Here is a 24,115-nt window from a genome sequence, read left to right as displayed (position 1 = left end):
TGTGTGTGTGATAAGTGCTGTAGTGTGTGTGTGTGTGTGTGTGTGATAAGTGCTGTAGTGTGTGTGATATGTGCTGTAGTGTGTCTGTGTGTGATATGTGCTGTAGTGTGTGTGTGTGTGATATGTGCTGTAGTGTGTGTGTGTGTGTGTGTGTGTGTGTGATAAGTGCTGTAGTGTGTGTGTGTGATAAGTGCTGTAGTGTGTGTGTGTGTGTGTGATATGTGCTGTAGTGTGTGTGTGATATGTGCTGTAGTGTGTGTGTGTGTGTGTGATATGTGCTGTAGTGTGTGTGTGTGTGTGTGTGTGTGTGTGTGTGATAAGTGCTGTAGTGTGTGTGATAAGTGCTGTAGTGTGTGTGTGTGTGTGATAAGTGCTGTAGTGTGTGTGTGTGTGTGATAAGTGCTGTAGTGTGTGTGATAAGTGCTGTAGTGTGTGTGTGTGTGTGTGATAAGTGCTGTAGTGTGTGTGTGTGTGTGTGATAAGTGCTGTAGTGTGTGTGTGTGTGATAAGTGCTGTAGTGTGTGTGATAAGTGCTGTAGTGTGTGTGATAAGTGCTGTAGTGTGTGTGTGTGTGTGATAAGTGCTGTAGTGTGTGTGTGTGTGTGTGTGTGTGTGTGATAAGTGCTGTAGTGTGTGTGTGTGTGTGTGTGATAAGTGCTGTAGTGTGTGTGTGTGTGTGATAAGTGCTGTAGTGTGTGTGTGATAAGTGCTGTAGTGTGTGTGATAAGTGCTGTAGTGTGTGTGTGTGTGTGTGTGTGTGTGATAAGTGCTGTAGTGTGTGTGTGTGTGTGTGATAAGTGCTGTAGTGTGTGTGTGTGTGTGTGTGTGTGTGATAAGTGCTGTAGTGTGTGTGATAAGTGCTGTAGTGTGTGTGTGTGTGTGATAAGTGCTGTAGTGTGTGTGTGTGTGTGTGTGTGTGTGTGATAAGTGCTGTAGTGTGTGTGTGTGTGTGATAAGTGCTGTAGTGTGTGTGTGTGTGTGTGTGTGTGTGTGATAAGTGCTGTAGTGTGTGTGTGTGTGTGATAAGTGCTGTAGTGTGTGTGTGTGTGTGATAAGTGCTGTAGTGTGTGTGATAAGTGCTGTAGTGTGTGTGTGTGTGATAAGTGCTGTAGTGTGTGTGTGTGTGTGTGTGTGATAAGTGCTGTAGTGTGTGTGATAAGTGCTGTAGTGTGTGTGTGTGTGTGATAAGTGCTGTAGTGTGTGTGTGTGTGTGTGTGTGTGTGATAAGTGCTGTAGTGTGTGTGTGTGTGTGTGATAAGTGCTGTAGTGTGTGTGATAAGTGCTGTAGTGTGTGTGTGTGTGTGATAAGTGCTGTAGTGTGTGTGTGTGTGTGTGTGTGTGTGATAAGTGCTGTAGTGTGTGTGATAAGTGCTGTAGTGTGTGTGTGTGTGATAAGTGCTGTAGTGTGTGTGATAAGTGCTGTAGTGTGTGTGTGTGTGTGATAAGTGCTGTAGTGTGTGTGTGTGTGTGTGATAAGTGCTGTAGTGTGTGTGTGTGTGTGATAAGTGCTGTAGTGTGTGTGTGTGTGTGTGATAAGTGCTGTAGTGTGTGTGTGTGTGATAAGTGCTGTAGTGTGTGTGTGTGTGTGATAAGTGCTGTAGTGTGTGTGTGTGTGTGATAAGTGCTGTAGTGTGTGTGTGTGTGTGTGTGTGATAAGTGCTGTAGTGTGTGTGTGTGTGTGTGTGTGATAAGTGCTGTAGTGTGTGTGATAAGTGCTGTAGTGTGTGTGTGTGTGTGATAAGTGCTGTAGTGTGTGTGTGTGTGTGTGTGTGATAAGTGCTGTAGTGTGTGTGATAAGTGCTGTAGTGTGTGTGTGTGTGATAAGTGCTGTAGTGTGTGTGTGTGTGTGTGTGTGTGTGTGTGTGATAAGTGCTGTAGTGTGTGTGTGTGTGTGTGTGTGTGTGATAAGTGCTGTAGTGTGTGTGATAAGTGCTGTAGTGTGTGTGTGTGTGATAAGTGCTGTAGTGTGTGTGTGTGTGTGTGTGTGTGTGTGTGATAAGTGCTGTAGTGTGTGTGATAAGTGCTGTAGTGTGTGTGTGTGTGTGATAAGTGCTGTAGTGTGTGTGATAAGTGCTGTAGTGTGTGTGTGTGTGTGATAAGTGCTGTAGTGTGTGTGTGTGTGTGTGTGTGTGATAAGTGCTGTAGTGTGTGTGTGTGTGTGTGATAAGTGCTGCAGTGTGTGTGTGTGAGATAAGTGCTGTAGTGTGTGTGTGTGTGTGTGTGAGATAAGTGCTGTAGTGTGTGCGAGACATACGTGTTTTGGTAGGTGCTGAGAGTGAGGTGTGTGGAATAATCCACGTCTGGAGGCGTGTCAGCCTGATGGATTGTTCCTCTTGGGAAATACAGTAAATCACCGGCCTACAAAACAAACCCACAAACACACTCATGAGTTCACACCGGCTCAGTCTGACGTCTGCGGTGACACGTGTTGTGAGTATCGTCAACGTTTCTGCAACATAGTTTTGGATCAATTCATCTCAAAAAATGAAATATGAAGTTTGCCAATCAGGTTATCATTAGCAGTTCAGTTTTGTGCAGCTGTATTTGTTTGGACCTGCAGTATGATGTCATGTGTGGGGGTGCCGATGCGTTCCTCTGACTCCAGGCTGTACTCGCGTGCCAGACGGACGGTTGGCTCGTAAAGCCGCCAGTGTTTCTGACCCTCCAGCTGAAGGATGAACACCTGCAGAGGAAACACACATAAACACCTGCAGAAAGCTGGTAACTATTCCACAGGTCCAGGGGCCCCACAACACATACTAAACTGTAATATAAAGGGGCCCTGAGCAATATACTGTCAGGGGCCCAGAATACCTCGCTACAGTCCTGCCTGTAGAGAAACAGACAAAAACACACATCTGTGTTCTTGCATTCTACGGCACTTTGGACTAACATTTTCTTTTATATATATATATTAAAAAAAAACTACATTTCAAAAAAACACACACACACACACACACACACACACACACACACACACACACACACACACACACAATCCCACTCTTGAGCAGAATGAGTTTGTGTAAGTTATTATATGCAATGATTCACACAAATTAATTTTGCTGGTGTTTCAGTCATGAAGGCTGATGTTTGCACGTGTATAAATAAAAAACAAACTACAGAAAATCAGAAGTGACAATAGGTGTGTGTGGCCTCATACACAAACATATAGAGCAGAATACTTTTAACAGTACACACGAGTATCCCAGACGTTATATTCATGTTGTATTTTACAAGAATGTGTTCATCACTGACCTCGACATCATCATAGTGTGGCGGGAGACCCTGAGAGCCTCCAGGAGTGATGTAAACATTAGAACCGACCAGAGAACCGAAGAAACACTCCAACCGCTCCTGAATGTGCCACAACTCATCCTGTGAACACACACACACACACACACACACACACACACACACGTTGGTGCAGCTATCATTATGAAGACTCTCAATAGACGTAATGATTTTCATACTGTATGAACAACAGATTCCATCCCCTAACACACACACACACACTCTCCCTCTCACACACACACACACTCACTCACACACACACACACTACACACACACACTCTCCCTCTCACACACACACACACACTCTCACACTCTCTCTCTCACACACACACACTCTCTCACACACACTCTCTCACACACACACAAACACTCACTCTCTCTCTCTCTCTCTCTCTCTCTCTCTCTCTCTCTCTCTCTCTCACACACACACACCGGTTGCAGGTTAGTTAGGGTTAGATCCTCTCTGTATCTGACCTTAAACCTCTGCGGCTGGTGGAACTGTATCGTGGCTTTCTTCTGCTCGAAGTCTTTCTTCAGCTGACTGAACTTCACCTTTCCGTCTTTATTCAACACTTTCTTCTTGCCGTCGATGCAGCGACACAGATTGAGGTCAGTGACGTACTGAAGACCGCGCGTGCACAGCGGCTGCAGATCTGACAGCTGGAACAGTGAGCGGTAATAAGACGCCAAAGACGCGTCGTTTCTGTGCAGCACTAAAGGCTTCCGCTCCCAGAACTGCTGGAAGAATTCATCCACCCCGATCGGACTTATCAGACTCTCAAATAAGTCCCGCGGCGAGTCAAAGTGCAGAGGAGCCTTCATCATCTTCATCTGTTTGACAGAAATCTCCTCCTCCTCCTCATGTCCATCAGGTTTATTCAATCTTCTGCCTGTCTTTGGCATCTCTGTGACACACTCACACCTTAAATATTTAACATGGAGAAAACAACAAGCACGAGTATTAACTCACATTAATTATATATTGAGTGTTACATGGAATATCTCAACCCATAAAAGTGAAGTTTACTCAAATATATTACCTTTTATTAGTTGCCAACTAATAAACGTTATGTATATATTATATGAACGGGTAAAAAAAAAAAACGTACTTCCATATACAGTCGCGAATCATCCACAAAAATAATGTTTGACTCACCGGTGACAGAATCACAAACACATGTGCAGCCTGTGTCACATTTAATCGGACCGAGTGGAAACATCAAACTTCAATAAACAGTTCCGGTGTTTCGACGTCCTCAAACCGAACAACGTCATTCATTTATTTACAAGAGGTTTTACACAAGCTCCATGTTAATTATTTTTAGTTATACTACTGCACTAATATATTTTTACTTTATTATCATATTTAAATATTTCTCAACGCAGTGAAATCATTGAAAGGATTTTAATAAAAATTGCCCTTGGACATTTAGACATTTCTGTGTCAATTATTGCACACATTAACACACATTAATCATCTGTATAAAAGTTTCATACCACAATTTACATTTAGAGCCTGTAAGACTAACACAATGAGTTTACATGACAATATCACAAGTGATGTTACAACAAATTCAATTCAAACAGCTGTGAGAGAGTGAGTCTTTAGTGTGTGTGTGTGTGTGTGTGAGAGAGTGAGTCTTTAGTGTGTGTGTGTGTGTGTGTGTGTGTGAGAGAGTGAGTCTTTAGTGTGTGTGTGTGTGTGTGTGTAGAGAGAGTGAGTCTTTGTGTGTGTGTGAGAGAGTGAGTCTTTAGTGTGTGTGTGTGTGTGTGAGAAAGAGTGAGTCTTTAGTGTGTGTGTGTGTGTGTGTGAGAGAGTGAGTCTTAGTGTGTGTGTGTGAGAAAGAGTGAGTCTTTAGTGTGTGTGTGTGTGTGTGTGAGAGAGTGAGTCTTTAGTGTGTGTGTGTGAGAAAGAGTGAGTCTTTAGTGTGTGTGTGTGTGTGTGTGAGAGAGTGAGTCTTTGTGTGTGTGTGAGAGAGTGAGTCTTTAGTGTGTGTGTGTGTGTGTGTGTGTGAGAAAGAGTGAGTCTTTAGTGTGTGTGTGTGTGTGAGAGAGTGAGTCTTTATTGTGTGTGTGTGTATATGTCTGTGTGTGTGAGAGATTGAGTCTTTATTGTGTGTGTGTGTGTCAGTGTGAGAGTATGTGTCAGTGTGTGTGTCTGTCTGTCTATGTCAGTGTGAGAGTGTGTGTCTGTCTGTCTGTGTGTGTGTGTGTGTGTGCGTGTGAGAGAGAGAGTGTGTGTGAGACTGTGAGAATCAGTGTGTGTGTGCGTGTGTGTGTGAGAGTGAGTATCACTGTGTGTGTGTGTGTGAGAGAGAGAGAGTGTGTGTGAGAGTGTGTGTGAGTTTGTGAGAATCAGTGTGTGTGTGTGTGTGTGTGTGTGTGTGTGTGTGTGTGTGAGAGAGTGAGAATCAGTGTGTGTGTGTGTGTGTGTGTGTGTGTGTGTGTGTGTGTGTGTGTGTGAGAGAGAGTGTGTGTGAGACTGTGTGTGAGAATCAGTGTGTGTGTGTGTGTGTGTGTGTGTGTGAGAGTGAGTATCAGTGGGTGTGTGTGTGTGTGTGAGAGAGAGAGTGTGTGTGAGAGTGTGTGTGAGTTTGTGAGAATCAGTGTGTGTGTGTGTGTGTGTGTGTGTGAGAGTGAGTATCAGTGGGTGTGTGTGTGTGAGAGAGAGTGTGTGAGAGTGAGAGAGTGTGTGTGAGTTTGTGAGAATCAGTGTGTGTGTGTGTGTGAGAGAGAGAGAGTGTGTGTGAGAGTGAGAGAGTGTGTGTGAGTTTGTGAGAATCAGTGTGTGTGTGTGTGTGAGAGAGAGAGAGTGTGTGTGAGAGTGAGTATCAGTGTGTGTGTATGTGTGTGTGTGTCTGGTCTGTCTTTTGCTCCTGTTGCATGTCACTGCACAGACAGAAACTCGAGTTTCTCACACTCGGTGAGTTTCAGCGGTAAGTGTTGCACAATCTCGTTCGGGTCTGTGTAAAAAGCCGGAGGAACATGCTGCAAAGTGAAAAACACACACTGCTGTTAAAGTTGACTTGTATTTACCAACAACATGAAGCAAAATTCAGCAAAGATGCAGGTTTTAACATTTATTTACACTTATTAATTGAGCAGATACTTTTATCCAATTTGTCTTGGATCCTCCACAATAATGAGATGAGGCATTTCCTCTTAAAAACACGGATGTTTACTTTAATTAAGGATTAAGACAGACCACATGACTTTAAGATTACACAGGTGTCACACTATGAGAAACACTGCTCTGATTTAAAATATATTGAAACCAGCACTAACCTGAAGATCTGATAATTGACTTTCACGTGTGCTAAATTCTCTAAGCATGTAGTTTTTTCCAGCCTGTTTAAAGTAGAGAAGAATGTGGAAAACCATGTATTAAGATTAATTAGTATAATATTATTTTATATGGGAAGCTGAGGAAAGTTGTCACACTTTTTACTCCAGTGAATATTTCTCAAAGTAGGGTTATTTTTAAAAGTGTATTTTCTGTGTAGCCACACACGTTAAAGTCTTGGCAACAAAACAACTCTTGAACATTTTCATACATTCATAAAAGATGAACACACATACCATATATTGACCGATATATTGGACAATATTCTGTATTTCTTTAACTATTGCATCAGCTGATCCATTTTCCTGTTTAGTTTCGCAAGCTGTGATGTCACAGACAATCTACAAAACTTTACCTGTGAGATTTTGTGTGTGAATTTAGTCAATTTAATGCTAAATAAAAATGAAATATTAAAATGTTTTCTTTACATGCAATTTACTATCATAAACACCGATCAGCCACAACATTAAAAGCACCTGCCTACGAGAGTCGCGTGGCGCCATGCTAGGTTTGGACATGTGAACGGCGAGCTCTGCACACTTTGCTAGTTTTTAATACTTTTTATGTCATAAACTGTGAGATTCGACACACCCTGATTCTTAACTGTTCTATGAAGATAATATGTCAAAGAATTAAAAATCCTCAAGCTCTGGAGACATTAAAAGACACTTGCGTACTCAAACTGACGCCCCAGATAGGGCCGCAGACCGGGGACACTGTTTGGACGGTGTGGCGGGACAGATTCAGCATCAAATGTCGGGCATGTCTGTAATGCTGGCAAATGTTGTTGCAGACTTGGAGGGTCTTGCTGTGATACGTCGATCAATCACTGCCATGGAGACAAATTCTCTGAGGTGGTTACAAGAGTCTCAGACGTCTAGAAGGTTATTGTGTGATACAGCCGAGCCGATGCTGGTTCTGCTAGCGGCTGGGGTTAGTTTTGTAGAGTAAGACTCCTTCGGAACAGTTGTGGATGCATCTACACATTATTTGTGTTTATTCCGCCTATTGGCTGGAGTTTTTTTAATAGATTATTTTCTGTTGTGTAATTCTGTCTCACACAATTTGAATAGAACCAGACTTGAGCAATCAGATGGCAACGCTGGGGCTCTCGCAGGCGTACATGGACTGTTTGAGTGTAGATCGATGGACGCCGGTTGGCGCTGTCTTTATTTTTTCTGTTTGTTTGGTTTAGGGGGGAAGTTCAGGGTTTGATTGTTGCACTAATGTTGGAATATGATCTTTATAATCTTGTTTTTGACACACAATCTATTTTTTCTAATATGTCAAATGTTAATATGAGTGGATTTTCTCTCTCCATGTAGAATGTGAATGGGTTGGGCAATCCATAAAAAGGACGAAGTTTATTTCTCTTCTTAAATGTAAGAAATCGAATTAGTGTTTCTTTAAGAAACGCATCTTTCCCTACAGGAAGCTGAAAGATTTGGGAAGATATGGGGTGGACATGTGTTCTTTAGTGCTGGCTCGAGTAAGAGCAGGGGAGTCATTACACTGATAAATAAACATCTATAATTCAAATGTCTCAAACAGATTAAAGATAAATTCTGAAGTGTCATTATTGTTTAAGCAGAAATTCAGGGGCAAAGGTTGATTTTGGCTAATATATACACACCTAACACTGTCGATCAGGGCTTTGTTATAGATCTTGAAGGGATGTTGCAAGCCGCGGGCACCCCTCATGATATAATATTGGGAGGAGACTTTAATCTATTGATAGATTCAGTCCTTGATCATAGTGAAGCAAAACTGTGTAAGTCCCCCAGAGCAACACTGATCCTTCACAAGATGTGTACAAATCTTGGTCTTGCAGATATTTGGAGACTTTGAACCCATCTGGTAGGGACTATACATTTCTTTTCATCAGTTCACAAGATTTATTCTAGAAAAGTTTTGTTTTTATATCCAAGTCCCTCATTTCATCTGTTGTTGACTCCCATTGAGCAAACATCTCAGTCTCAGATCACGTCCTGGTGAGTTTAGAAGTGTTGACACATACGGAGAAAAGGAAATCATATAGTTTACCCTTTAATGTTTCCCTTTTGCTAAATCCTGAATTCCAACAAATGTTAAAGGCTGAAATCAATGTTTATATGGAGACCAACTGGTCCTCAGTGTCCTCTGTGGGCGGGGCTTGGGAGGCACTTAAGGCGGTTCTTAGGGGTCGGATCATACAGTACGCCTCATTCACCAAAAAAATCCAAAGCACGAGAACTCGTGGAGATGGAAGGGAATATTAAAAGTGCCGAGGTAGAGCTGACGCTCCGAATGTCGTCTGATGGCTGATTGAAATACAGATATAATACTATTTTGTCGAGGAAGGTGGAGTTTTGGTTATTCAGGGCAAGACAGTCACACTTTGAGTCGGGGGACAAAGCAGGGAAGCTTTTGGCTAGATATATAAAACAGAGAGTCTTTTTCTACCATTCCCTCCATGAAATCTGCTGGTGGTGAAATATTTACCTCATTGATATTAATAATGTTATTAATCTTGATCGTTATAGCTCCATGTCTTCGTCTACAGAGTTTTTTTTTTTTAGATCTTATGCTACAGAACTGGCTCCACTTTAGTTATAAGTTTATACAGAATCATTAAAGACCGGAAAGCTTCCTCCAATCATGACACAAGCCCGGATCAGTCTGATCTTAAAAAGGACAAAGATCCAAGCGAGAGTAAGAATTACCGTCCAATTTCACTGATCCAGCCAGATGTTAAAATATTGTCAAAACTTTTGGCTAACCGATTGAGTAAAGTTATGTCATTGGATGGATTAAGTTACTTTATAAACACAAATGGATTAATTTCAGATTATTTTACTCCGGATAGGGGCACCGGCACGGTTTCCCTCTTTCCCCATTATTGTTCTGTCTTGTCCTGGAACCATCAGCAGCCGCGATAAGAAAGGAGGAGGATTTTCCAGGGGTGATGGCGGGAGGTGTGGCGCATAAGCTTCTGCTTTACACAGATAATATTTTATAATTCGTCTCCGATATAAGATCTATGCCTTGCCTCCACAGAATTATTCTTTCCTTTTCTAAGTTCTCAGGATACAGAGTCAATTGGTGTAAATCTGAAGCTTTGGCTCTGACAGCGTAAATGTTTACATTTAGCATTTTAGAAAGTGTCATCTTTTTGCAATATTCTGATTACAAATGTGTACTGTTCAGCACTTCACTGTCTCTCACTGTGTCTATTGTCCTGTTCGTTGTTAGCAATTTAATTTTTGCACACGTTTGCACGTGCCCTTTATGTAGGTATGTTATTTAGTCTGTGTAGTCTCATGTGGTTAGGTGTTTGTCCTATGTTGTTTTATGTAGCACATGGTCCTGGAGGAACGGTGTCTCGTTTCACTGTGTACTGTACTAACTGTATATGGTTGAACAACAGTAAAAACCACTTGACTTGACTATAGAGAAGGGAGTTGGGCTACTAGGTCATCCAGGTCCTTGTGTGTTACAGTAAGATTTGGAGGAATGTGGAACATACTGTAACGGTTCTCTGCAGGGTCAAACGCACCGCTGTTACCTGTAAATTACTGTTCACATTGATGCGACAATGAATCACATGTTTTCTGATTAAAATGGCTGTAACAGCAGAAGTCTGTCTATTAGTAGGACCAAAAGTATTTAAAATTGGAAAATTAGGTTAGGTTACATTTTTAAAAGAGAAAGTAAAATCTGGTGGTAGTTTTGTCTCCTGAAGACAAAAACCAAGGGGTTGAGAATTTGCCCCGAGTCCACGACAGTTCCATTGGATAAAAACATTTTCCATTCTCACGTAGGGAAAATAGGAATACTTCCCCTCATTTTTCCTTTTGGGGATGGACTTCTACTCCGACTATCCCTTTTATTCATTTTGACATCTTTGGTTTGTTTTGTCTTTGCTATTTCATCTTTTGCTTGTGAACAACTCGACTTTGTATTTCTATTTGTAGTTTGATTTTCTATTGAGTTCAGATTAAACAGAGTATTGATTGAGGTAGATTCACTTTGGGTTCCTGTATTCTTGGTCCTTGGGAGAGATTTATTGCGGTTTCCATTGTAAGGTTTATCTTTGTGCATCCAGGTGAAGTCTGTCTGGCGTTCTGTGGCCTTCACAGATGTCTTGACAACAGAAGCATATGTTTTACTCCGTGTAAAAGAAGGGACAGCATCTACCATTTTCCTTGCCTCAGGGTAGCTGATCTTCTTTGTGCATCTGATTCTCTGTATTTCCTTCTCCTTGATCCATGTAGGACATTCTTTTGATGCAGCCAAATTGTCTCCTGCACAATTACAGTATTTTGGTGATTTTTGACAGCTCTCCATGTTGTGGTCTTCTTCACCACACTTGCAAGAGATGCTTTTATTTTTGCAACTGTTGACCCATGACCATATTTTTGACATTTAAAATATCTTAATGGGTTGGGCATGAATAAATCCATTGAATTCTTTCTGGAGGAAGGGGCTTATTAAAAGGGAGGATGCCTATACCAGTTGATAACTCGGTCCTCTCTTTTGATTATTATTCTTTTCACACTTACTCCTCCATGGGGTTGGAGCTCACAGGTCATTTCATCTTCATCCACGTCATTCCAATTCTGTGGTGCGGATCACTCCTTTGCTGTAGTTTAATGTTGGATTAGGTGATGCCTTTATTTGAAGTGTGGCTTGTAGTAAATTCTCTGCATTTGCCTTTTTACAGCATTCCACTGGAATTTGCCCAGATCGTAACTTTTCCACATCTTTCACTGTTCCTGCTATTCCTGTGATATCCTTGTGTATAGCAAAGTGAGAAAGCCGATTGATTGGTGTGAGGCATTCCAACCTCCCGTTTAGGTGAAGTATAAGCCAAAGTACAGTGTTGAAATAGTGGCAGCCGCAGCAAACCCTATTTCTCAGGCACCAGGATCTCTTCCTCCACCGACACGGGTCGCAACTTACAACAAACAAGTCGCCCCTTTTTATCGCTCCTTGCGAACAGCATTGGGGTACTGAGGATCTATTTTACTCTGGATCCTTACAGAGATGAAGGATGGTATTAGCACATCTAGATGGAGCAAAAAGGTATAATCAAGAAATTTGTAACCCTCATGAGGGGGACTCAAGGGTTGTTCTCTCTTGCCCAAGGAGAGGACCCTAGCACTACGGAGGGACGGAGCGTGCCACCGTTCCTTTCACAAGCTACCATCAAGAAGATGGGTCTCGTGCCGTACCCGGGACCCTTTAATAAAAAGGTTTGAGTGATGTGGGCAGATGGGCTTTATTTCATTTATCTATGATTGGGAAGGTTAATGATATTAAAATGAATTGTATTCCAAAATGTAACTACCCTGTAGAGGTCACTCTCTCTTATTTCAAGCAATTTGATAGTATAGTGAAGTCCTTCATTTGGAATGGGAAACGTCCCAGATTATATTTCAGTAAGTTACATAGGCCGATTGACAAAGGTGGGCTAACCCTACCCAAGATTTAGTTGTATTATTATGCGTTCGGTCTCAGACATTTGGCTCATTGGTCGCTTCCACCTGAGAGAGCCCCTCCCTGGTTTTGTATTGAACAGGAAGTTCTTGCCCCTATTCCGCCATTGCAGTCTTTCTGTCAAACTAATTGGAGAAGGTTAGTCACAACCGTTATCTCACATTTGCGCTTGATATGGACAAGTGTCCAGTGTTTAATTCTGACATTTATTTAAATGTTGCCTCAAGCATATGAACCCTAAATTATGTATGAATAATTCCCCTTTCTGCTGGTCAGAGTGGATTGTGAGGGGGGTTACTACACTCGGTGACCTGTATGAGAGTGGAGTGTTGAGATCCTTTGAATATTTGGTTCAACATTTTGGAATTCCCAGATCTCAGTTCTTCAGGTATTTACAGCTGTGCCACCTGATCTGTACTGTTTTTGGGAGTAGCTTACACCCCCCTAAAGTGGTAGATACTCTGGGAGGGGTGATTACTGCTTTTGGGAAAGGTCATGAGGCATCAGTGTATTACTTCCTGCTAATTCAGAGTCTGGGGGGGCGGAGCTTTAACTTCTATCAAGAGATTATGGGAGAAAGATTTAAACTTGGTATTGGAGGAGGGGGTGTGGGATAGGATCCAAAAAACATCAAGTCTGTATCTAGAGATGCAAGGGTGCGTCTTACGCAGTTCCAGATTTTACACAGATTCTATTGGACCCCCTCTAGATTGTATAGGCTTGGTCTTAAAACGCATCCACCTGCTGGCGATGCCATTTGGAGAATGGAGTTTTTGGTGGTGTGCTGAGATCCAGGAATTTTGGATGAAGGTTCAGAGTTTTTGTGAGATGTGTTGGGCACTCGGGTTTCGCTTTGCCCCAGACTCTGTGTTTTAAGGCGATGCGGCAGTCATCGACATAGCAAATAAATACATAAAAAATTTGGGATTCATTTAATGGGAAATGAGGCAGCTATTTGACATTTTTGGGGGACTCTCGGAGAGGGACGGTGGAGAGAGAGGCGTAGTTTTAGATGTGTATGTTTGTTATTATATTTTAGTTTTTTTTATTATCATGTATTATTATTATTATTATTATGTGAGACAACAGGGTTGTTGATTGGGGAGGGGTAGTAGTGGAAGTTAAATGTTGATTTATTGTATACATCTTTTGTTTTTCTTCATCTTCTTTGAATCAATAAAAATGTTAATCTTAAAAAAACACCTGTCTAATATTGTGTAGGTGCCCCTCGTGTCCCCAAAACAGCACCAACCCGCATCTCAGATCAGTATTCAGAGATGATCTTCTTCTCAGCACAATTGCACAGAGCGATTATCTGAGTTACTGTAGACTTTATCAGTTCAAACCAGTCTGACCATTCTCAGTTGACCTCTCTCACCAACAAGTGTTTCATACACAGAACTGCCCCTCACTGGATGTGTTTGTGTTTCATTATGAGTAAATTCTAGAGACTGATGTGTGTGAAAATCCCAGTTGTAGAAGAAAATGATGCAGATACAGATTAGAAGCTTCAGTTAATGTTCATATCAACCATCAGAATGGGGAAAAATTGATCTCAGTGATTTGGACCATGGCATGATTCAGCTGCAGGGCATATTGTCACACAATATGGGGCAGGTTGTCCAAATGAAATTTACCACTAACCCAGTGGCGCAGGTTTCATGTGTCCCCACTATCACACGCACTAAAACAAAATCTATGCCTGCAATTTTTTCTGTAAAGCTGCTTTAAAATTGTGCGTTATTAACATCGCTTTACAAAAGTAAAATTATTTGTCTTGATTATCAATCCGTCGATTATAGACTTTCAACAAAATTCAAAAGTAAAACAATTATGAAGCACAAAACAATTCATAAAATAAATAAAATAGGAAATGTCCCAAAATATCAAAACATTGTTTTTGGTCAAAAAATATTGTAACCGATAAATTGTATAAATGTATGATATTCAAAACACGTGACAACCTGCCCCGATATAAACGTGACAACATGCCTGACCTGACATTCATGAAAAATCCTTTTGTACTAAGAACACATTTAAACCTTAAATCTGCATTCATAATGTTTGCTTGTATACCCAAGAGCTATAACAAAAATATGATGAAAGTGAAAAATGACCTGAGGTTAGAATTCACCAAAAGTATTCAAATCTAAGAGGGTTTTAAACTAGTTTTAACATGCAAAACTTCTGCTCAAGAAAAAACACATTTGCACAATTGAACTTTTGACTCAATCTTATCATAACTGATATATAGCAATTGTGACAACTTGCCCCAGTCTGCCCTAAATATAAACAGAATTACAATATTTTGTTAGACATTCTAAACTTTAACATTTTACATTTTTCAGTGGAACTTACCTCATGATAAAGACGCGTGTCATTAATTCTGATCAGAACTCCGTCCACTCTCAAGAAGAACCGCAGCAGAAGAAAGAAACTGGTGGGCATCACCCTCTGAAATAATCAAACATCTAAAACCTTCTGTGCTTGTCAAAACAACCGTGAATACTGTAACTGTTAATGCTGCTCATTTATAGGTAACGTTAACGGCACTCACAATTTTCACACTGATCATTGAAACGCCGTGATCGTGCAGCTCGTCTTCAAACAACAGAACTTCCTCAAAGAACTGGATCTGTTCTCGTGCTTTCAGCTTCTCCATATCGATTCGTTCTGTTGTGGGCGTCACCTGCATGATTCATACAGTGAGTTTACATTTACATTTAGTCATTTAGCAGACGATTTTATCCAAAATGACAGGTCAACAATATCTGCAGTATCGCACTGTCAAGTTCCAGAGTAGTGTAGAAGCTAGCACACAAGAAAGAGACAGACAAGGAAAGGTGTTTTTTTACTTTTAGAAATAATAAATTAAATAGTAAGTGCCATTAGGGAGGGCTGGTTTAGTTCTCGTGGAAGTTTAAAAGAAGGTCATGGTTCAGCAAGTTTCAGCGTGTAGAAGAATACCTTCATCTGTGTGTCCTGTCCAAGTAAAGTCCCTCTATAATCGGTTGTGTATGTCCAGTCATAACGTTTCACCACATCTTTACAATGATCAGAGTCGGCTCTGTAATCAAACAAGGAAACATCATTCTTCAATAAAAGGATCTTTCTAGGTTACAGTGAATAAAATTACCGTGGATCCGTGAAGAGTTTTACCTGCTTTCCTGCCACTCTTGTGCACAAGCCACTTTCACAGAGTCTTGCAAGTTGTTGACACGTTTGAGAGAATCGACTGCATTGAATTCAATCCCAAAACCATCTGTGTGCTGAATGCGTAGCACATTGTCACCAAACAGCATCTCTGGAAGAGCCGGCATGTGCATCTCTTCTGCTAACCTGTGACAGAGAAAGCGCTCCGTCAGACTGTGGCATCATGTTGATCTGTGTTCAAAAGTGATTGGTTCTCGGATCATTTCTTTAACATTAAAACATAAGTGATAAAATTATTTGTATTGAAATTATTCTGCATGGATCCTCAAAATAAATAACATTTTATTAGTTGAAAAAGAACATTACAGATCTGAGTAAGAATGATGTGGTGTGCAAAACAAGCCCCCAGAGCCTCTCATATGAGGTTATTATATCTATATTTCCATTGGCGGGTTAGAGCAAACATATTTATATACAGATTTTATGGAAACTCACCCCTATAAGAAATATTGAGAATCATTCTGTAATTGAATTATGACTCCCTGAATCAAAATAGAATCGTAAAGTTCCTAAAGATTCCCACCCATCCTCGTGTATCAATAATCATGACAATAAAAGTATAGTCTAATAAAGCAAAGATGATCTTTACCTCTCAATATCTTTAGACTTCATGATATGAGTCTTTGCAGCAGTGACTGTCCAGGGCCCGAAGTTGAAATCCTGTTTACTGCTTTTAAATCCATGTGAGATCAGTGAAGACATGCTGCCAATAACCTGAGGAATAACAACACAATCAGACAGGTTTGATTATGACTTATAACTGCTTTAAAACACAAAAAACAGCCACGACAGTCAATATACTGTAATTGATGTCTGAGAAAGAATAGTTGAATAAATGTCTACGAACTCAGCCTTGTTCTCTTTGTTATACATTATTAGCAAAATCATTAATTACACTACAACTTGCTTGAGACTCATCAACTTAATGATTTGAACAATCGCATCACACGTTTTAAAATAACAGCGAAAACTAAATCTGTTTAAATATCCGTTAATGTGGCTCGATATCGACTCGTAAAGACAAGGATCAATTATCTTCTGTAGGTTAATAGCTTACATGGATCAACTAAAACGAAACTTAGCCAAACAAAACCTCAAATAATTAATAAACACAAACATTCACCCTCATGTATGTAAACAGTGTAACTTACAATTCCTTCCGATGTTGAGAGAACAACACCTGAAGTTTTAGTTCCGGGTTGAAACGGATCTGCACGGGAGGCGTGAGGGGTGCTAATGGATCTGTGGAAAATGTTGGGGGGGTAAAAAAAATATTTTCAAAGAAGTTAAGAGAGGGGGTTCAGCGAAAAGAAGGCAGCTGGCAGCAGGAAGTGTCTGTCAGAACAGGAGGGGGAACCTGCAGCTGGCAGCAGCCAATCGCTGAACAGAGAAATGAATGACAACTATGCTGGCAGTTGAGTTTGTTATAAATAATCAAATATTTATAACATATTTGTTCAATAGTATAAATAAATCTCGTCTTAATATTGTTAGCATTGTTGTTATTATTACTTGTCTTGTATCCTTAATTAGATTAAATTACATCTGCACTACACTATGAAACTGAAATGTTCATATGTAGCAGAACAATATTATACGGTTAAATAAATGTCAGTGGAAAACAAACTATACTTTAACCTGTCATTCACACAAAATGTATAGTATTCCCGTTTATGTATGATATAAACTACATAACCAATACACAGGCATTTCTTCCCAATCTTAAAGAGCACCTATTATGGTTTTTAAACGTGCCTAATTGTGTTTTAAAGGTCTGATACAATAGTTTTGCATGCATCCAAGGTCAAAAAACACTTTAATTTGCTCAGTTTAAATTGCAGCATTACCCTTTTTCCCCAGTGTGAAAAACGACTCGTTCAATGATCCGTTCTAAACCATTAATTCTAAACTCCTCCTTTCAGAGAGCATACTCTGCTGTGATTGGTCCGTTCTAAACCATTAATTCTAAACTCCTCCTTTCAGAGAGCATACTCTGCTGTGATTGGTCCGTTCTAAACGATTCATTCTAAACTCCTCCTTTCAGAGAGCATACTCTGCTGCGATTGGTCAGAAGTCCCAGTCTGTTGTGATTGGTCTACCGCTTAGTGTAGTGTTTGAGGGCGGGTCAAAGCTGTTGGCGAGCAGCCAATGAAGACCAGTGGCGGGTTTTTATTAGCAAATTATGTAGATTAGTACAGGAAGTAAGTCTGGAATTACTAACGACTTGTTTCAGGTGTTCAGAATCGGTTCATTCTTGACTTTGCAGTCAATAATTCCATTTGTTCTTCAACTTTGCAGACTTTTCTACATTCACCGACAGCTGTACAACATACTACATGAAAGGTAATATTTGAATAACCATAATAGGTGCTCCTTAATATAGTTTATGATTTGTGAAAGACAGGCAAATTAGAGGAAAGGCAAATGTGAATTAAATGTTTCTAATCAATGAAAACAATGTTTTGTCTTAGACCTAATTGGTAAAATCAGGTTTAGTTCATTGTACACTTAAACTTAATTAGGCTTAATTATACTGCTTTCAAAAGCCCAAAATCAGAATTGTCACATAATCCAGTGTAAATAATTCAGGGTTGTGTATCATTTGGCTTTGTGTGGCAGTATAATAAATGATTTTATTGTTGTTGGTATTAATCTAGTGTCAAACATATGTGCATTTGAGTTGTATTGAAAACTACCCAAATGAATGGCACCTGCATAATGTATTTGTCAACACAATGAACTTTGTGTACATAAAGTTTGTATTTTAGTTTATTTCCTTTCATTATTTTTACACATTTGGCGGACACTTTTATCCAAAGCGACTTGCATTGCATCAACGTACGTTAATATATCAGATATTTCATCTTATCTTACATCGATACACCACAACTGAGATTTAAAACAGTACACTACAACAATTTAAACAATGTGGGTAATCATATTATTCACCAAACATTATTACTGTAGTGCATGATGACATTTACCAAACCAAGATCTTCTTATTTAAATGACATTTACATTTATTCATTTGGCAGACACTTTTATCCATATTGAATTCAGATAGTGTCTGCTTTACGGATGGATTTGGGAAGGTCATTCCACCAACATGGTAAACTATTTAAGGACTTTGAGTGCCTAGAAAAGTGCTATATAAACATATGGAATTAATAATTAATTGCATCTATTAACAACATTTGGTGAGCATTTTGACAGACATTGCAAGTTGAATTGTAATGATAAATAATTTAATAATAATTTGTACTGTGCCCTGCTCTATCTGCAGGGGGTTATGATTACATTCAAATTATTTGATATACAATGAGTACTTTCTAGATAAACTGAATGATTGGGGGATATGTGTATTAATCTCAACTTTTCCACTATTAAAATCAATAGAGGACGATTTAATTAGCTGGGTAAACACCCCACTTTTCATTATAGGCTGTATCGCAACAGTTAAAGTGTGTGTACTGGCCAGAATAAGCCATTTATTTACTATCACTCCAGTACAGCTGACAAAGTGGTTTAGCTCATGAAATAGTATTATAAGCATATTTTACTGAAAATAAAGAATCCCAAAATAAGCCTACAAACACTTCAAAAGAACAAGTATCAAGGAGGGTTGGTAGCACTACTATTTAGCATCTCATTTACAGTATCTTTGCAAATGGGTTAAATGTGACCATTTCCAAAACCCTTGGGTACACTTAGAACAGACAGACTAAAGAAAACACCATATCTGACCTTATTTACCTAAAGCAATCAAACACGCTATTTACCTTAAACAAGCAACAATTCAAAAATACTATGATTAAAACAGCACTAACTGCTGGTGGCAAATTAATAAATGAACAACTCTCCCACCACACATCAACTCAACCATATGGCATAAACTCGACTTCATCTACAAATCACCAGTGACTGATCCCACATGGATCTTTACTGATGACAACTTCATTTGCAGAACTAGCACAGAAATATAATTTAGGCAAAGAGCAACACTTCTATCATTTTCAAATAAAACATGTTATTCAAGCCACAATTGGAGACCGGACTATAGAATAACCACCAATAATATAACACATAAAATCAGTCATTCAGGACAGTTACTTGCAAAGTTATGCACTTTAATATGATCAATAGACTCTAGAATGGGAGAAAGATCTTATCACCACAGAATTCTGGAAACGTGTCTGCAGAAATACATTCAGCATAACTACAAACATGCAACTAATCCTGAATAAACCTTCACAGAACACACATTACACAACGCAAGATGTTTAAAACACCAGATTATTACCCCCAAACTCTCTGGTCATACCCATCTGTTGATCAATTCTGGAAAGATGTTACAATCAGATTTCTTAAAATCCCAAATGGGAGGCAGTAATGTGAGAAATGAGGGAAACAGAATGAAAAAAGGGACTAATTGCCTTCGCACTTCTCTGTATTTAAAATATGTAATGTAGGATATCACAAGGCACTAAAATTATTTGTAATGTCCTGTCAGTTGTCTTTGTATTTTATATATTTGTCTCTCTTTGTCTCTTTCTATTGAGTTGTTTATTGATTTCAGTAATCAATAATAAAGTAATTGTTTGGAAGTTTTCCTTTGTTTGTATGCTGTATCCTCAGACCAAGTGCCACATCCCTGTTAGTCCCTTAATTCCCCTGGCAGCACCCAGCTTCACCCAATCTCATGCCAATCAGGACACCCTCACAGGCCTTCTTACTGGCACCTGTGCCCACCGTTTCTCCTTTGTTTGCTTGTTTGTTGAAGCGGGCAGAGGACTGTGATCCTGTATTTTGTGAGTGTGATCACAATGTAAGTGGCTTATGTTTTGTATTTTAAAGATTATTTTGTATAACTTGAGTTTGGCCTAAATGCACTTCTCATTTTCAGCGTTGTTGTTAGATTGCCTGCTTAAGATCGTTTAGATTACAAAGTTTATTGCATGCGAGATGATATTTCCTGAGGTGGCTTTGAGTATTGGTAACTTAACCCTCATAAATACATGCTTGAATGTACAATAGATAATCTGAGCTGACTAGACTGGATCTGTTCTCACCGACAGTCCCACTGGTTTCAAGCCAGCTGCCTACTCACTCCTGACCCCTCTCTCTCCTTTAAAAAATGAATAAATAAAAGGTTAAACCATTTTTGCCATGTTGCCCAGGCCAAAGTCAATATATAATTTATATCTAATTTTTTTTTTTTTGCTTCTGATCAGCAAAAATGACGCTGGCACTGTTGTATGACGTCATGGCGTCACCTCAGGTTTCCGTTTTCAAAAGTCTGTTTGGTTTGGTCAGCTTCTGAATTGGACAATCATCAATTTGTTTCCGCTTTTGTGATTGGTCAGGACTTCATTACCCCCAGCCAATCACAACCCTGCTCTGTCATGACTACATTTATAAGAGCTGGAGTCACACCTGCGCTGTTTGATCATCAGAAAAGGCAGCAGTGGGGTTAGTCATCAACGTTTGTGAATCTCAATTTTTACATTAATTTCATAATTCGTTTTTATTTTAACATTACAGCATCATTTTCTGTAAAGCTGCTTTCAAACAATGTTGAAATAAGTGAATGCATAATTGCTTTTTGTGAAATTGTAGCAGTTGGTGACAGTATGGCTGATTTTGAGACATTATGATGCAGAGTTCTGATGATCATTACTTTTGAGTTTGAACATGTTCAGATAATGTATTGCACAGAACAAGTTCAATACAGATTGTTTTTCAGTAAATGTGAAGTTGTTAACGGTCTGAATACTCTTCCAAGGCACAGTCTATGAGATATATATATATATATATATATATATTAGTATACAAAACACTGTTGCAAATTTCACCTTCCATATATGTATTGTACATTCTCTTGCAGCATTTTCCTCTATACATTCCTCTGTCTCCATCTTGTGGTTTAATTACCACGGGGAACACAATATACTGTGGGGTTTCAATGTCTATTAGACTTTAAAGTAAGCCAATAAACCATTAATTTTTTTATCCGCTGAGGATTGCCTTTCATTGGTCATCAGTGTGACTGACATTTTGATTAAATTTTTACTTTAGTCTCTTGTTAAATATGACTTTGCTTCTGAAAGGCTAACTAATGCGGTTCTGCTTCGCTGTCAAACTGTTCTTTTCAACCGAAAACACAGTTTGTTTTTATCATCTTGTGTATGAGTCAGCTGGTATGTGATATCTGTAAATGTCACTGCCCTGTTCTCAAGAGGTACTCTAGTGACTAGGCAAAGAGCCCTTTAGCTTCATTAGCGTACCTGCCCCCCATGCGACTGATGCTGGTTGTAATCCTGCTCTGAGCGGTTCGTGCAGGTCCGGTTTCATTTGCATCAGTTCTCACTGATATTCAGTGAGTGTTAAAGTATTGTTTATATATATATTGAAATGAATTTCAAATGTAAAAGTATGGCTTCTATTCAATTTTAGTGATGACATTTTTAGTTTCATAAACACTTTTTGATTTTGATGTGCTTGCACACAAGTGTTCTTTATGTTTTTAATGTATTTTACTTTTTAATTTTTAATTTTTTTATAACTTGTACTTGCCATGATCTAACCCTTGATGCTGATAACAACACATGTTCTTCCACTTTATTTGTTTGGAAAAGCAAAGTCAAATGACAGCTTATAGTAAATAAGACTTGCCTTAAATTTCATCATTTCTTTTCCATTTATTTTCCAAAAGAAAAAACATAGCCATATCCACACAGCCTAACCCTTCAAAACAATTCATGATTTCTGCAGCAGGTTTTTGTCCTAATTCACAATTTGGCAGCAAGCTTCGGGTTTGTTAGTGTTAGCTTTAGGTTCGGATATAGGATGGAAACTACCGATGGCGAACACGCCATCTTCTATAACTTATTGGGTATCAACTGATTGGGTTGAAACTTTGTACATGTGTTGTATGTGAGATCCTCTCTCTCTGAATGGTTTTGAAGAGGAGTCTTCACCGTTTAGATTTAGACCCAAAAACATGCCGTTCCTAGGTTCTATCTTGCTTTATATAATGCACATAGGGTCACATTTTGATGCATTTGACTCTGTGGGTGGGGTTAGGTTAGGGGAAAATAATCCATAAGGAGATCATAGTAGATTTTTAATGGTTCTCGTATGGTTATTTGGTTATTTACAGCTCCATCTAATATATTTACCCATTTTAATGTCTTTCTTGACTCTATTCAGAAATCAACAAACCAAACATAAAGAATAACATAGAGGAGAGGGAGAAGGAAATGTATAAAAGGGAAAGGGTAAGTTAAGGGTGTTGATATGGGTTTAGATGGGTCAGGATAGGGTAAAAAATGGCTATAGATCAAGATGATATAGAGCTAAAGCTACTGGGTTAGGGATTGGGTAGAGGTTAAACTTTCCTTATGTTATGTTCTCCCTAAACTCAATTTGTGGAACCTATGAGTCGGTATGTTCCCTAACACTATGTATGTGCCAGGACCCTGACCAACTAATTCAAATGTTTTAAAAAGTCTTATTATTTTTCCACCAGGTGACTGCAGAGAGATCCCAGACAGATGTTGGACCACATCCCACAGCTGGACTGCGGGTTACCAGGGAACCTCACGCTACCTGCTTTTCAATGTAAGCTCTATCCACCATATTACCTAATTAAAGTATATTAAGGATAAATTCCTCAATATAACCACACCTCTGTCTATCCCTGTGAGCTTACGTGGAAGTAACCAACATGTGTTTTGCTTTCAAAGTTTTAGGCAACACTACCTCCCATGCTCTCCTCACGAAACAGACCACTGGTTTTTCCAATTACATACATGCAAGAGAGAATAAGTGCTTTTCAAATTCCAATCTTAAGGGGGTATATCATTCTACCCAAACACCTTCCAAACCAAATAAAAAAAGAAAATTTTAAATAATCCACGACACACAAATAAAATGAATCTAGGGTAAGTGCTCAAAATAAAGACTGAGGACAAGGATGCAGGGAAAACATTAGGGTTGGCCAGTTTATTCATATACATGATGTTAATATGTAAAGAGATTTTCTGTTACCGTAAGATTATTACAGGTGTTAACAGTGTTTCACCTATGCTTGGAGTGGTATGTAAGGGAGAGAGAAGTATAAAGGCAGATTGCCTTGAAACAAACCATGGGATTTAAAAACTAAAAGATCCTGCTTCCGTGGAAGTCTAATGGAGGACCTCGTTTCAAGTGCTTTATAACACTTCCAAATATGCCCACATATAAGATAAAAATAAGACAGATTACAGTTAAGATTATGACTACAGCTGCGGGGAGTTTTGTTAGTGTTTGTTGCGTTCTAGAAGATGGCATGGGTGGGCTCTGCTTCGAGAGCGTTATTTAAACCCCATGGTGCATTCGTTTTTACAGCATTAATCCAGATCTTCTCTTGATGCTTTCTTGGGCTACTGTCCATCCAATGTTAGATTCAGGACCTACGAATGTAACGTGTTTGCAAACCCCTTGCTGAAAGTGGTCATACAATATACTAGAGATATCATACCTTCGCAGATGGTAAAGATGCTGTTTTACGCGATGTTTCAAGGCGTTTTGTCTCACCTATGTAAGGCGTTGGCAGTTATTGCATACGATGCCATACAACAGGTAGACATCATACCTCTGGTACTCGCATTTTCCAACAACAGCATGTGTTTGAGATCAGCCATAGCAGAACAGTACAATGCAGCGACAGTTAAATGTCCACAGTAGGCAGCCTATCGCCTCATCACCACCATCCGTCGGAACCGCAATTTGCAGGACATATTGAT

General features: G+C 39.4%; 2 protein-coding genes across 5 annotated transcripts in view; both read right to left on the bottom strand.

Moving 5' to 3' along the window:
• riox2 (ribosomal oxygenase 2) overlaps positions 1–5,126 on the bottom strand; it is a 10,283-nt gene extending 5,157 nt beyond the window's left edge. The window contains exons 1-5 of one of the 2 annotated variants that reach the window (XM_052117480.1): positions 4,336–5,126; positions 3,770–4,217; positions 3,259–3,378; positions 2,555–2,683; positions 2,255–2,358 (exon numbers count right to left, since the gene is read on the bottom strand). In XM_052117480.1, the coding sequence (XP_051973440.1) occupies positions 2,255–2,358; positions 2,555–2,683; positions 3,259–3,378; positions 3,770–4,198 (782 nt within the window). In that variant the 5' untranslated portion in view covers positions 4,199–4,217; positions 4,336–5,126. The remainder of the gene's footprint in view (positions 1–2,254; positions 2,359–2,554; positions 2,684–3,258; positions 3,379–3,769; positions 4,218–4,335) is intronic. The other variant, XM_052117481.1, reaches the window with a different exon arrangement.
• A 128-nt stretch (positions 5,127–5,254) lies between these two features.
• Positions 5,255–16,631, bottom strand: tiprl (TIP41, TOR signaling pathway regulator-like (S. cerevisiae)). Of its 3 annotated transcripts, none has more exons than XM_052117490.1 (8): positions 16,481–16,631; positions 15,919–16,043; positions 15,276–15,455; positions 15,084–15,183; positions 14,674–14,805; positions 14,475–14,570; positions 6,581–6,643; positions 5,255–6,283 (listed from the first exon to the last, which is right to left on the bottom strand). In XM_052117490.1, exons 2-8 carry the CDS (start codon positions 16,029–16,031, stop codon positions 6,182–6,184), a joined length of 786 nt encoding a protein of 261 aa, XP_051973450.1. In that variant the 5' UTR covers positions 16,032–16,043; positions 16,481–16,631; the 3' UTR covers positions 5,255–6,181. The 3 variants fall into 3 exon arrangements, with proteins under 3 accessions (XP_051973450.1, XP_051973449.1, XP_051973451.1); XM_052117489.1 differs by lacking the exon at positions 16,481–16,631 and adding an exon at positions 16,453–16,467; XM_052117491.1 differs by lacking the exon at positions 16,481–16,631 and adding an exon at positions 16,387–16,405.
• Between the last annotated feature and the right edge of the window lie 7,484 nt (positions 16,632–24,115).

Source organism: Xyrauchen texanus, chromosome 44, assembly GCF_025860055.1.
Source record: "Xyrauchen texanus isolate HMW12.3.18 chromosome 44, RBS_HiC_50CHRs, whole genome shotgun sequence".
Lineage (NCBI taxonomy): Eukaryota > Metazoa > Chordata > Actinopteri > Cypriniformes > Catostomidae > Xyrauchen > Xyrauchen texanus.
This window is presented reverse-complemented; position numbering and strand designations above follow the sequence as displayed.

Coding starts and splice junctions, on each gene's coding strand:
- tiprl (XM_052117489.1), bottom strand. Junction 15,456..15,918: donor AAGTCTAAAGATATTGAGAG/GTAAAGATCATC, acceptor TCTCTGTCACAG/GTTAGCAGAAGAGATGCACA. Junction 14,806..15,083: donor GACAGGACACACAGATGAAG/GTATTCTTCTAC, acceptor TGAATCATGCAG/GTGACGCCCACAACAGAACG.